Source organism: Perognathus longimembris, chromosome 15 (genome assembly GCF_023159225.1).
Source record: "Perognathus longimembris pacificus isolate PPM17 chromosome 15, ASM2315922v1, whole genome shotgun sequence".
Lineage (NCBI taxonomy): Eukaryota > Metazoa > Chordata > Mammalia > Rodentia > Heteromyidae > Perognathus > Perognathus longimembris.
In genome coordinates, this window is record NC_063175.1 from 53,925,284 (window position 1) to 53,939,590 (window position 14,307).

A 14,307-nucleotide genomic window follows, 5' to 3' on the forward strand; every position below is an offset into this window, starting at 1 on the left:
ACGCTCATTATATTTGCCCAGTGGTCAGCGATCTGTTTGCTGGAAAGCCTTTCTTCGTGGCTTTGAAGTGCTTCGTACCAAATGGCAGTGCGGCGCCTGTTCCATTCTAGTCGTCTGTTTGTCTGGATTAACAGCATCGTACTTACCGTGTCCTTGCGATCGGTGCTGGCGTTTTGCGCGACGGGTCCTCCCATTTTGCCGTACGATCTTATTTCAATCCTTGCAACTTTCTAGTTGGTCAGTTCTTCACATGTTCTTTTGCAAACTCGAAACTGTCGCTAGCACGCAGGCGGTGGAGGCCACGCTGTGTTGCAGTCTGTTTCATCAGTTTGACTCATCTCGTTGTACAATCGCCGTGTAGCCTCACAGATTTACATGATTCTTCCCACAGACACTGATTTTTTTTTTAATCTCATGTTGATTTTTTTTCTATTACTGTCTGCTTTGATTTGTAATTTGGGGACTGCGTTTGTAAATGCTCACGAATTCAGACACTTTGACCCATTCTGCTGAACTCCTCTGATCACTTCGAAGGCCTTCGTATTCCTACCCGCTCACATAACCCCTTGGAGTAGTTCAGATAAATCCCTGGCGTCAGCCAAGATAAATCTACAGAGTCTAGAACTTAGAGATATTATGTTTATTTAGGCTTTGTTTAGATCGCAATGTGCAAGTCACCCAATTCAAGCAATCTTGAAGGTGTGCCCTAAGGTTCTGCTAGATGGTACTGAGTTTTAGGGCTTCAATTGCAAGGTAGACTCTTAATAACATCTCCTGTTTGTTGGTTACCATAATTGATTTATAAGGAAGGGAGGGGGCACAGGCTCAGGAATTGAGGGTTTCCAGACTCGTGCAAACACTAGCAAGTTTCCTTCCAGACGTTGCTGTTCTTGTCCCCATTCACAAGGTTGGCATGAACACAGGTGGAAGTGCAGATGGCCGGTTCCAAAGCTCTGTCTTGGATGTGTCTGGAACCTGCCTTAACAAGGACCTGCCTCTCTTTTCAGCGCTCTTACCCAAGGCGCCTCCACCCAAGTTTCTTCGCTGACCCCATGTGAGGGAATCGGCACTGTAGCTATCTCAGGAGGAAACCCCACTCCAGGTGCCTTTCTGGCTCACTTTCCCACTGTGCCGGCTCTGGGTTTCCATGTCCTTTAGAGACAGGAGCTTCCCCCTCTGTGTCAGACATCCTCTTCCCCACCCCTGGGCAGACTCTGCGCACAGCTGGCCGGCGCCACTCCCAAATGCACTTGCTTATCTGCTGTCACCGGTCCACCCACGGGAACAGAAGTTCCAGGAGGCAGGAATTTTGCTTCCATAGGGCAGGAACATGAAGTCCTTTACTGCTTTTTAACTACTGTATCCTAGAATCTAGAACTCTCAAGTACCATGAGTAGCTGAACATAGGACTCAATGAGAAGAATTCGGGTATACAACAGCAATTGAGTAGAAGTGCTAGCGTTGGAAGTTACTGAGACTCATTTCTATATGGAAAAGATAGCTAAAGCTACAGTCTATATGTGCTTTAAACTTACTGATGTCTACTGGCTACATTACACAACAAAACAAATGTCCTTCAACAGTACAAAGCATACTTTGTTGGGTGACAAAGCTCCAGACTAGGTGGCTGAAATTATTCCTAACATTGCCATACCTGCTCCAGAGATAGCTTCACCTGTTTGTTGCCTTGATAAGGCCACACATCATGAACACATAGTAGACTCGATGTCCCTCAATATCATTTGTAGGTCGATGATGATAATGATGAAGAAAGAAAGATAGGTAGATAGAACTTTTTTTCAGAAAAAAAACTCAAATGGAAAACACTCAAATGTGTCTCTTTGAGATTTTCTTAAAAATCTTATCTGTAGACACCAAGTTTCTATGAGCCCCATGCCTCTTTAATGTGATGGACTCTTGAGTTTGGCAATTCCTATAAGCAAAAATTCTTCCAAGTTCCCAACCAAACTCATACTTGAAGTACAAGGTTCATTAGGCCAACAGCTTGTAATGGAATAGGCCCATTAAATCCAACTTTGGGGAAAGTTAACGCCTGCAAATGAGTCCTTGCTAAGTAATGTAATTACAGCGATGAAGGAAAGCCAAGAAATCTGCGATCGACTTTGAAGTGAGTTTCAAATGGGAAACGGGTGTCTTTTGTGTAAAATCACCTTGAAAAGGAGAAAGCACTAAGGGGAAAAGACTGCCATGTGGTAAAATGCTTCTCATCAGCTGGAAGAGGATTAAGAGGGTATCTAATTATTGCAAGTTGGCTGGCTGACTCCTGCAGTGGAAAATCGAAGTGTGGACCAGCTGGGGCTCCTGGGGAGTTCTGGAGTCTTGGCATCCACATGGAGCTTTCTCTGAGGGGAATCCAGGGGGTACCCTGAAGCCAGTTGGATGAGACCAGCTGCGTGTTTTGGAGAGGGTTCTCAGCGAGGAAGTAAATCATCCTGCAGACAGAGCCATGCGGTATCCAGAGAGCAATCATGGCGGAACACAAAGCAATGTCACTTCTAGGGCACAGACCTAGGGAAGCAGAACCTCTTGCAAACGGTCTCTAAGCCGATGAGTGGTCTGTGCAATCCAGAAGTCCTTGAGGAGCCACGAAGTGTCAGCGGAGAAGAGCATATCCTTCTACCCACTACCCACAACTGTCCCTGATGGAGGTCTCCATCCTGTAGGAAGTAAACACACATCAGGTCCTGAATCTCAGTCTTTATACCTCGTTCATGGACTCATTTCTGGACCTTGCATTTATAAAAAAAAAAAAAAAGGGAACTATTGCATTACTGTGGGATTTTTTTTTGTCCTTGTAGAAGTGTTTTAGTCATCTCTAGCAGACATTTTTGCTGCCCATTTCCCTGGAATTTCTCCAATGTACTTATGTAAAGCATCACTTCTAGGGCCTCACGTGAATTACGGTTCCCTAATAAAACCTGACATGATGAAAAGGTCATCAAGGTGAGGTCCCCAGGCTTCCACTCGTTTTATGCTGGTAGAGGGGATGCCCGGTGCTTTGTCTCGCACTGTATTCCACTTCACAGTGACACAAAACGGCCCTTGCACATTCTCCTTATCTGAAGGCATGGGACTCAAAAGCAGTGTTTTCAAAAACTATCCACTTTTTAATTTTTTTCTACTTTGCACCTAAATTTAACAAGCTGTCACATCAACATATAAATAGTTCATAGCCATGATAAATTCATATTGTTTTCCCAATAACTTGTGTTTGGATGACTTGGCTGTGAAATAGTCTTTAGACTTTTGAAATACGGAAAATACCGTTGGTCAAACAGAAGTTGTAGAACACGATACAAGGTCAAGGTCATGAGCAAATGGAAAGTTAAGCTGTCACACTGTCAAGTGCTGGTGGCTCACCCCTGTAACCCTAGCTACTCAGGAGGCTGAGACGTGAGGATCACAGTTCAAAGCCAGCCTGGGTAGGAAAGGCTGCAAGATTCTTATCACCAATTCACCACCAGAATACCAGAAATGGTGTTGTGGCTATAGCAGCTTGGTTCAACATAACACAGAACCATGCATTGAAAATCACCAACTTGCTTTGCAGCAAGCAAGTCTGAGCTCAGGCTGCCAGCAAGGTTGGGTTTTAGTCAGGGCCCTCTTCTTGGTTTGCAGACAACAGACTTCTCATTTGGTGCTCACAGGACCTGCTCTTCTAAGCAAGAGGGTAGAGAGAGGTAGCAAGCTCCTCCTACCGGTTCTCATAAAAGCTCTAATTCCACCATCAAGACCAGCCCTCATTATCTCCCAGGTCCTCAGGTCTAAATATCAGCCAGATGAGAGGTAGTAGAGACGAATCTGAGAAAAGGGAGTTCAGTACCCCAAACCCAGGAGTGTGGGCCCTTGGCAGATACACCCCCACACACACACACAAATAAACACATGTTTACTGAAGGCTCTCTTACAATCCTAAGAGAGATTTCATGAGGTGGCTAGACCTCAATCTGTAGATGAGGAAATTATATTTTAAATGAGCTTATGTAAGTTCTCTGAGCTGAGATATTTAATGAGTAGCAGAACCTGCAGGAAAAAATAACTAAAATATTCTAACTACTTAAGCATTAAGCATTACTGTACAGTGGCCTCAATTCCAATACATAGGTTTGAATGATAGTGGAGACTGAGTGAAATAGGTAAATAAAACTGTCTTATGGCAAGTACACCTTTGGTACATTTTTTTCCTTTTTCAGATGTGTATTAGTTAATAGAAATATACATAGCTACATTGCCAACAACATTGAACCCTTAGTGAAACATTAGCAGGAACTGATAGTTATATACAATGGGCTATTTAAATAGCTTTATCTGTTGCTATTACGTATAACCTTATTATCCTAAATATGGGACCATGTGAAAACTATCTTGGTACAAGACAATTTTTATCATACAATGTATGGAAATATGGATTGGGGTTTTAGAGGTGCTAAGCCAGGCTAGTGTCTAAGAGCTTCCCCCCCCCCCGCCCCGTTTTATATGTATTGTTTAGTTGGTGACTGTCCTGTGCACATGTGGGGATTATCTTAACATACATGATTTCTTTTCATTTCCACAGCAATGCTGTGGTTGGAACATTATTTCTTCCAAGTTAATGTAACAACACACACTCTGTGGGCTGCGTGGCTTCCCAGAGTGCACAGCTTTGGCACGGAGCTGGGAAGGAATTACATGTGTAGCCTGATTAGTTCCCTAGCCCACGTTTGAAACTCAGTAGTATATTCATACTTACACTGTTGAAAGGGGGGGGGGCGTGCATTGACATGTCCATAAATATATACACTGTACCTGAATCAGACACCCCCTTCATCACTATTCCTCATTCTCCTTCTCCATTATCTTTGAAGTCTCATTGGATATGTGAGTTCTCTGGATGCCGAATCCCAGTACCTAAATATTGTGATTGGAAATACTTGTTGGAATTGAGTCTCCCCAGAAAAACGTGGCATGGGCCCGTTGTGTGAAACGCCTATTCTGAAAGGAAAGGGACGCTAAGGTATGAGCAGACCTTTCTAGAGAAATTTCTGTGCACAAAAATATGGATCAGCCTGTCAAATCCTCTCTCCTTCCCCACACCCCATCGTCATTGACCGGCTGGATGCTAAATCACCCGGGTGCGGCTAGTCAGCAGCTGGTCAGCAGTATCGCCTTGATGCCAAGCCAAGCCTGCCCGACGCCGAGGCTTCGTTCATCTTCCCCGTGCCAGACTCTGTCTCCTCCTGTGTGCACCGCGTCCAACTCTGCCACAACCTGAAACACAAATGCTGTGAAGACAGAAAGGCCCAGCAAAGACATCCGCCTGACACTGAGTTCATCGAAGCGAGATGAGCCATAAGCTGATATCATAATTTCTATGTGTATATATTTAATATGAATTCATACTGAGGAGTAGTAAGGGAACAAAAACAAACAGCCCCCCCCCAAAAAAATACCCTAACGAAACATTTCAAGGTGTGAGGTTATGAAAGATTTGAAATGAAAGGTGCACGTGATCCCGGCAGAGAAAGACAGACACCTCTGTGTGTGCAGGAAGCTCAGCTATCATGGACGTGGTTTTTGTGGCTACCAGAGACTATCCAAGGAGATGAGCAGCCGTGGTCTACGTGTGTGTTTACATGGCTGTTCTATTTGTCATGCTCTTATAACACACGGTCTTTATGTGACAGTGTTAGTGTGGGAAAGCCTGTCTATTAGTGAATAAAAGCAACGCCCAGGGGTCTTTTTTCAAAGAAATCCATTATCTGTCTTCTACTACTTGCAAATACACTGGGATGATTATGCAATGAAAAGAGGTCACAGAGAAATATAGTGATGGACATTCCTGAAATCTCCTCACGTGAAACTTTTCCCAAGGAATGAAGGAGAAGTTCCAAAAAAAAAAAAAAAAGCTAAATTGAGAAATGTGAAAGTTGTGGCCAATCTGGACTCCCCAGCCTGTTCAGTTTCTGGAAAAACACCTTTGACTACTTTGGCTTCACATTTGATGTGATCATGTGACAGACATCCTCAAAGCCCACGACTGATTACTATCGGAGAATAAGGGTCAGATTCAAGAGTGATACTGTTTGTGTCATTCGTATTTGTTTTGTGCTAATAACCAGGGCTGAAAAGTCAGGCAGATGTGTCTCTACATTATCTCTAGCTTCATCTTAAAATAAAGGCAATAATAACTTCCTGTTTGATTCACTAATTGTGAAAATTGCATACATCATTTTGAAACTGATAATATTGAACAAATAGTAGTTACTATGAGGCTACAGAAGAATGAGACAGATGTGCTTATTCTTGTAAGAACACATTTCTCACTGCCTTCTAAGTTCGCATATGAGCATCTGTTAAAAAGCCCTAAAATCTTACCAGAGATTTTTTTTTTGTGGAATGCTTTTAGGAAGTTAGAAAATTAGAAGTATGTGTGTATATCTTGTATGACCTTATTAAAAGGCTCAGTACACTAGCATGAAAAGTGTAATCCCAAGAATAACTTGTGTATGTGATATTCACACCTAGGTGGTTTACTCATTTTATTTTGTATGAAACACCACATCTGTTAAAGTGCTATTATTTTAGTTGGTCACTACTCTCACAGACGAACAATACTCTAGAAAATAAATCGAGTGAGCAAAATTCATTCCTAATAGATGAACTAGGTAGGTAAAGTTCTTGATGTAGTAAAGCTCATATGAAATCAGAGATAATCAGATTTCTTTTCTTTGCTTTCAGATTTTCAGACGATGCTGGTTGGTTTTCAAGAAAGCATCTAGCAAAGGACCCAGAAGGTTAGAAAAATTTCCAGATGAAAAAGCGGCTTATTTCCGTAACTTTCATAAGGTAAGTCACGGAGCTGGCCATCGGTGGGGAATAATGGGGTCCCAGAAAAGATGGTGGATGGACTCGACAGAGGGAAGAAGTACATGGCCGGGATAAAAAATGCCTCTGTTCTGAGAAATGCAGAAGTTATTTTTCCTCCTTCTTTTAATCATCCGCTGTAAATGCCAGTGATGCATCTGCAGACCGAGAGGCTCATTTTTATTGCTACTTTGCAAAATGAGATGACACATAACTCAACCGGATCATTTCCGGAGGTGCTGAATAAGCACTTTCTCTTGGTTCAGGTTAATTGTGCACTTGTTACTTTGATTTAAACTCTGGCCAATATCTAGGAGATAAAACTTTTGAGACCAGCTAGTGCTCATGATATTGTTCGTGTAGAAGGCATTCACTGTTCAGTTGACTTTTTAACAAGGAAATGGTCATCATGAATATGTAGTGATTTGGCATACGTTTAAAGAATATGAGTTTCCTAAGAATTGACAGAATAGAAAACATAGGTTCCAGAGGGCAAGGGAAATGACCTTCTAAAAATAGCTTTGATTAAAAAAAAACCTTAAAATACTGCCCCATAATTCGCAGAAATCGAGAGGATTTATGATTTTACAATTCAGAATTGCAGAAGAGAATTGCCTGCTGGTGGCTTCATAAATAAGTTTAGTAAATATTAACTCTAATTATTCTTGGGTGGTACATAGAATAAGTCATCGCAAATAATGTAATGAATTTCTGGAATTTTACTTTACATGATCCACAGTTAAAATTTCTCCTTCTATTAATAATATCCGATAACAAATTCAACGAATCCAACTGCACAATTAACTATCATGTACATTATGTTTAAACTCGACACTAAAAGAACTGAGTTTATATAACTTTCTGTGAGTTATAATTAATTGCCAGAAAAATTAAGTCCAAATTTCTATTCCATCACTTACTAGCTCATGCATATTTGGTTTTCTCATGCGTGGATGGATTTTTAAATCATCATAATACATGTGTCTAAAGATTATTTGAGAAATGATATTACCTGTTCTAGCTAACAAGAAATTATTTGAATTCTCGGTCTTACTGGTATTTTTGCATTATGATATAATAATCACTATAATTTTGAAAATAGGATTAAGCTTAATGAGGAATTGTTAGGTCATGAAATGTAAGCCCCTGGCATTCATGCTATGAGATTTTTTTAATGAAAAAGTTCTTATTAAACAGAAAGATTACAGTTATGTAAGTCAGGCAAAGAGTACATTTCCTTCTGGACATTTCTCTGAAATCAGTATCCAGAGGCAATAGTGACAGCACAACCTTGTGTTCTCATCACTCTGAAGCTAAGAACTAGGGACCTCAATTTCAAGTTTAGATCTGGCTATGGGCAAAAGTCCTGAGTGAGAGCGGTAGGCCCTGAGATCAAGGCCTACTGTAGGCCCAATACAATCATAAACTGTTTGTGGGGCTACGGATTCACTGTAGTCATTAATGTAATATATATTTTCGTGGGACTACTGAGTCTAGTGCCAAGATAGGAACTGAGGTGTTACTGTTCACATTGTAGGAACAGTTGCTGTCTGCAGAAATATGATACTGCACGTGAGAATTGAAGGGTTTGGAGTCACCTGTAAATGCTTAATATAATAACTCATAGTTTTATATTTTTGTATGATCTGACAATGTGAAAGGTCTATAAATATATGAATAGCTAACAATGATGAATTTTGACGAGTGATAGAAGCATAGAACAATAGTTCACTCTGCTTCTGGGAATCAGGACTTCATAATGGATGGGAAGTTAAAGTTAGACATGACTCCTTTTCGACAAAGTAATAGAAGAGAATGAATTCTATGGAGAGAAGAAAAAATGCATTTGATTAGGAGAACTGAGAAGTTCCATTGTGGGTTGATTTGCAAAGAATTTGCATACTCCAGTGTTGGCAAACTGACAGGAAGCTACAGAAGTTCAAGCAGACGGGGAGTCCAGGCAAAGGCCGTGGATACTTTACAAATACAACAAATTGGTTTTCTGAAAAGTTTAAAAGGCTTGTCATGTTTGTTAATGTGTAAGTACTTTAAACTAGAAACTAGTTATTTGCCTTGCTCTGAAGATTACTATGGTGATTAGGCAACAAAGTAAAATAATCAAGCAAATGAGTGAACTGTTTGTAAACTATAGGAGAGATTTTGGAAAAATAAACTTAAGAATACAATTATTTCTTTACCAACATTAACTCTGTGTTATGCTCTATCAGGAAATACATAATATCAGCTAATCAGTATTGATGGTCCCATTTAGACATTTGATATGTTTACTGTGAGAGAGATCTTGCTGCATAAATCAGTTTTTATATGAAACTGTTATAAAATGGCATATACTTCTTTAACTTCTTGCTGGAAAAAGAATTTGAAATTCAAATCGCTAGCTTCTGAAGGAAGTTATTAAAAATGCATTAGAGTTTGAAAATGTAGCTGTATGTAATTGTCATAACAGATATTCAAAACAAATTTATCCTAGATGAAAACTAAACTAGAGCAATTTACATAGGATCAGCTAATAAATTTTCCTTAATTTTCTAAGCCGATGAAAAAGAAACAGCTCATAGAAATGTTAATGAAATAAATGGGAGTGTTGCCTCTAGGGAGGAAAATATAAATAAAATCTTTTGGAAGGATGAATGAAGACAGAATAATGTTCCAGAGATGAAAAATACAAGGTATCAGGAAAAAAAAATGATGCTTGAATTGAGGCTTGTCTCCTGTCTAAATCCTCTGTAGCCTGGTATTGTAACATCACTTCATCTTACCTGCTTTCCGCCTGCCTGGCCTTAGCCATGGTTCTATTTAAAACAAGCACTGGAGTCAGCCAGGACTCACTGCTTGTGATGAAATCTTATCTGTGCAAACATCTGTGTGATTGATCTGAACTTGACTTTAGAGCATAGAGCAGTTTGATTCGTAGTACAAAAAAGCTACTCCTTCTATCACTTTTTTTTTTTTTAAAAAGCATGCCCTTAAAAGCAAAATGGCTTGCAAGCGGAGAGGCACACCGCGCCCAAAGAAGCACACTGTCATTTCGCTTTCATGAAGAAATGGCTCCATGCGTGGATGAGCACACACTTGATATTGTGAGAAAGGGGTTCAAAGGCTTGGTGACTCTTGAAACGCTGGCGAGAGGCTCCCAGAGTGAACCTCAATTATTGGAATAAAAGTCTCTTCCTCATGTGTTCAGCCATCTGTGAATACATGCATCCGTCTGCACTCTCGTATCTTAGTTATTTGTGAGTGTAAAGCACCTTTTAACACACACACACACACGTGTGTGCAGCAGCCGGGTCTTGTGTTGTATCCATGTTAGCTTGTGCCGATAAGTCAGGGAGTGTTCAACGAGATGTATTGTGAGAACTGTATTCCGCAGGGTGATAAGGAGTAGAAATGCCCACCCCCCCCCCACCCCCGTGAAGCCTTGGGGTGCTGACTGCAGTCTGACAGAAGCACGAAGGCCAGGGACAAAGACCTTTTTCTGGCAGGAGTGGGGGGCACCTGCGAAGCTGTGATCCCAAACTAATAGGGAGCGTTCACGCCCACCTTGGTCTTGCTGCTATTTGAACTGAGGTCAATTGAAAGTTCTCAAGTCAAGATATCTCCAATAAGAATTATTCTGGGGTGGCTGATGTCCTGGAAAATACTTGACTTTGGATCTGGGATTATTATTATTTTTTAACCTCTCTAATTTTACAACAGATATAGATCAGAGTCTTAGGAAACATCTGTATGATTGGTCTGGGACTGACTTAGATTAGGCAGCAGTATAATTAATACAGGAAAATCACAGCATTTCTTTCACTGATTGGGGGAAGGGGAACACTGGCCTTGAACCACAGGCCTTGAACCAACTTGGCCATCGCTTTAATGCTCTACACACGTCACCCTTTCTCACTTTTTGAAAGACCCATTCCTTTTCTTTATTAAGGTAACCCTATGATGGTTATTTCAAAAACAACACATGATGTAATTCAAATGTATTTCCCTGTGTGCCAAAGGCAAACAACACAATAGCACACAAGCTCAAAATATACTACAGGTAAGGCATCATGCGAAATACAGGAGAATAACTGGTGTGCAAACAATTCTTACCTCAGATGATGCATCCAGAAAAATCAGGGCAGTAATTCAATTGAAGAAAAAAAAATGTGAGACCAATTTGCATGGTATGATGGCTTACAGTATTTTTGAAATTCATTTTACATGGTAAATCAGATAATGTGAGAGAATGTTCAACACCACAGTGTTGTTTTGACATTATTTCGGGAGCATTTTTTACATTTCATAGATTTCGATCCAATATGTTTAGTCACTCAGAAAATTTTCAGTGCATTATTATTTTAATTCTATTTTTTAAATTCATCAACAAAGTACTACTGCTGTTTGGCAGGTGCCAGTGATTCACACCTATAATCCTAGCTACCTACAAAGCAGAGATCAGGAGGTTTGTGGTTCGAAGCCAAGCTAGGCATAAACACAAGGCCCCATCTCAATTCATACCTGTGTGCGTTGGCACAGCTATATGTAGGGTGTCATGAGACACCCTACATATAGACATATAGCGGCTAAGGCCAGCTCAGCACGCACACAGAAGACCTCCATTCAAAAGGAGAACATTGCAAAAAGGCTGCAAGCAGGACACAGGGCCCGCATCCCTTGAGTTGGAATCACAGTACCACCACAATCAAAATCAACATCTATAAAGCATGCCTAATTATCCAATAGCTGAGAGACGAAGCGGATGGAAGGCTCCCATTCCTGAGAATAAGTGCTTTTTATATCACTAATGGACAGGCACATGAATTGGTTTGCAATTTGTAAAACACTTCAGTACAATTTCTTTGTGCGTCAGTTGTGAGGTCTTGAACTCAGGGCCTGGGCCTGAACTCTTTTGCTCAAGGCTAGCACTCTACCACATTGTGCCATGACACCACTACATTGGTTTTCCGGTGGTTCATTGGAGATAAGAGTCTCACAGACTTTCCTGGGCAGGCTGGTTTTGAACCATGATCCTCAGATCTCAGGCCCTTGAGTAGCCAAGATTACAGGCATGAGCCCTAAGTTAGTCTTAAATAGTATAATGATAATAGTATAAACATTTATTTCAAATATTTTACTTTATAAAAATGCTGCCCAAATTGATTTCAAATTCATGAAGAATTTTAATATTTTAACACTGTTTTACACCAATGCTTACTACAAAAAAAAGTCCAGTGGCCATTGAACATTGAATTATTCCAGTTTGTAGACCAAGAGTAACAACCAAGAACATTTGATTATTTAGAGAATTCTAAACTTTGAGACTTGGTGAAATTACTTGTTATGAGAGCAAGTGTTTTATTTGTTAGACTTTAATTGTTGTCACAAATGATTTGAACCTCTGAAAAAATAGTTGTGTTCTTGTTATATAGAACTGATGGGAGCCAAGTATTGGATTTTATCTGTTTAACTCACTTGGAGACAGATATTTGAACATCTTAACCCACGCAAACACATACACATATTTTGTATTTTCCTAGATATATATTTCTGTTGCCTACATTTTAAACCACCATTTGTAGTTTTTAATAAACTTCCTATTGTTATGTACATGTTTCCTTCTCCATGTCTTCTCCTTTCATCCCATGTCTGATTTATGTCTCTCCTCATTAAATTACTAGAAGTCTTGCTTATGAATACTTGTTGGTTTGTTGTTTTCAGTCATGAGGCTTGAACTCAGGGTCTGGACACTGTCCCTGAGCTCTTTTACTCAAGGTTATTAGCATGCTACTACTTTGAGCTACAGGGACACTTGTGGTTTTCTGGTGATTAATTGAAGATGAGTTCCCTGGGTTTTCCTGCCTGGGCTGGCTTTGAACTGTAATCCTCAGACCTCAGCCTCCTGCCTGAGTGGCTAGGAGTACAGGCTTGAGATATCACACCCAGTTTGCTTACTAATACTTCGATGGGAGCTTTATGCATTTGCTGTCATTATTAGTTCTTTATAGATAGGTTCAGTTACTCTTTGTACATCTTGAAATACTTTCAACTGTTTTTTTATTATGAAAAATATTTTTAAAATTTTGAGTTCCCTGGGTGATATTTTGTCAGTGTCTCTTAAGTAATAATATATATTGTAGATTCATAGATATTATGTACTTAACATAGTACATCTTAGTTAATATGTTTGCAAATCTGCTTTTTTATTTCACGTGCATGACTTTTAACTATGTGCATTATAAGCTTTTAATTACATTATATGCACATTATAGAATGTAAATTGTATCATTTTTAGATAATAATAAAAGTTTTATTTCTAATAAGCCTATAAATTTATAAATACTCCAAATATTCTAGAAGACAAGTCTACTTGGATTGCTGTTAGCAGTCTGGACATGTGGCTGGCTTCGCACAGATCCCAGAGCTTGATCCTGCTAATTGTGCTTTGAGGAATTTCCTCTTTGTTAAGACAGGGGTAAACTTACTACATGTGATGTGCTGCAAAGTGTAAGATAATGTTGTCATCTGTGATTGTATCATCGTTCTTTTATTTTTCCATCCCCCATGTAACCTTCTGGACAAATGCCTATTTGTTTCCAAATGCTGCCTGGGAACTGAACTTGATGGATTGTCTCAGAAGCCAGGATTGGAAGTGGAGGCCCAGTGAGCGATCAATGCCATGTCTTAACAAGTCATCATTTCCTCTGGACTCTTCTGTTCATTTTCCCACTTGGAATCTGGCTTGCGACACGTTGGGAGGTTGCTTCCAGTTCATATTTAATCATAACCCCTGTCTTGGAAGAACCACAGGAACATTTTTTACAGCACCAGTCACTGGCCTTCTCATCAATATCTTCTCTAGCCACTCATTCTTGTTCTTCTATCATATTTTCAGTAAACTCATGATACGTCTGCCTGGACATCAGATGTGTACAGTAAATGGATGGTTGAGGTTTGAAGTCAGCCTAAGCTGACACATCTTAGAGACTGTTCTCTCCAATTGACCAGCACACAGCTGAAGTAGCTTTGTGGCTCAAGTGGTAGAGCACAAGCCTGGAGCAGAAAAAAGGCAAGAGAAAGCTCAAGGCACTGAGTTATTTTAATTTAAAATAATGGATCTCTTTCAAACAAGTGCCCTGGTGTGTGGCCATAGGCTGTAGAATGTGATCGTAGTTCCCCTCCTACTCTCTTACCCTGGCCTAGTCCCTAACAAGCCCCGCTTCTATGCCCATATTGCAATATTGCTTTTCTATATTGCATTTATGAATTTATTTGCTATGCTTAACTTTTTAAAGTGTGGTTTATTTCACTTAACACAATGACTTTAGCCTCTAAATTTTTTTTCTTTTAGAAATGACATGACATCATTCTTATCGACAATCAATATTCAATTACAGACGTAAGCCCCAGTTTGTCCACTCTTCTGCTGATGGACACCTAAGCTGA

The 14,307-nt window shown here is 40.0% G+C and overlaps 1 protein-coding gene across 1 annotated transcript in view; it reads left to right on the forward strand.

Moving 5' to 3' along the window:
- Nucleotides 1-14,307, forward strand: part of Dok6 (docking protein 6) — a 257,993-nt gene that overhangs the window by 89,965 nt on the left and 153,721 nt on the right. Inside the window, exon 2 of the mRNA XM_048363325.1 lies at nt 6,739-6,846. Within this exon, the coding sequence (XP_048219282.1) occupies nt 6,739-6,846 (108 nt within the window). The remainder of the gene's footprint in view (nt 1-6,738; nt 6,847-14,307) is intronic.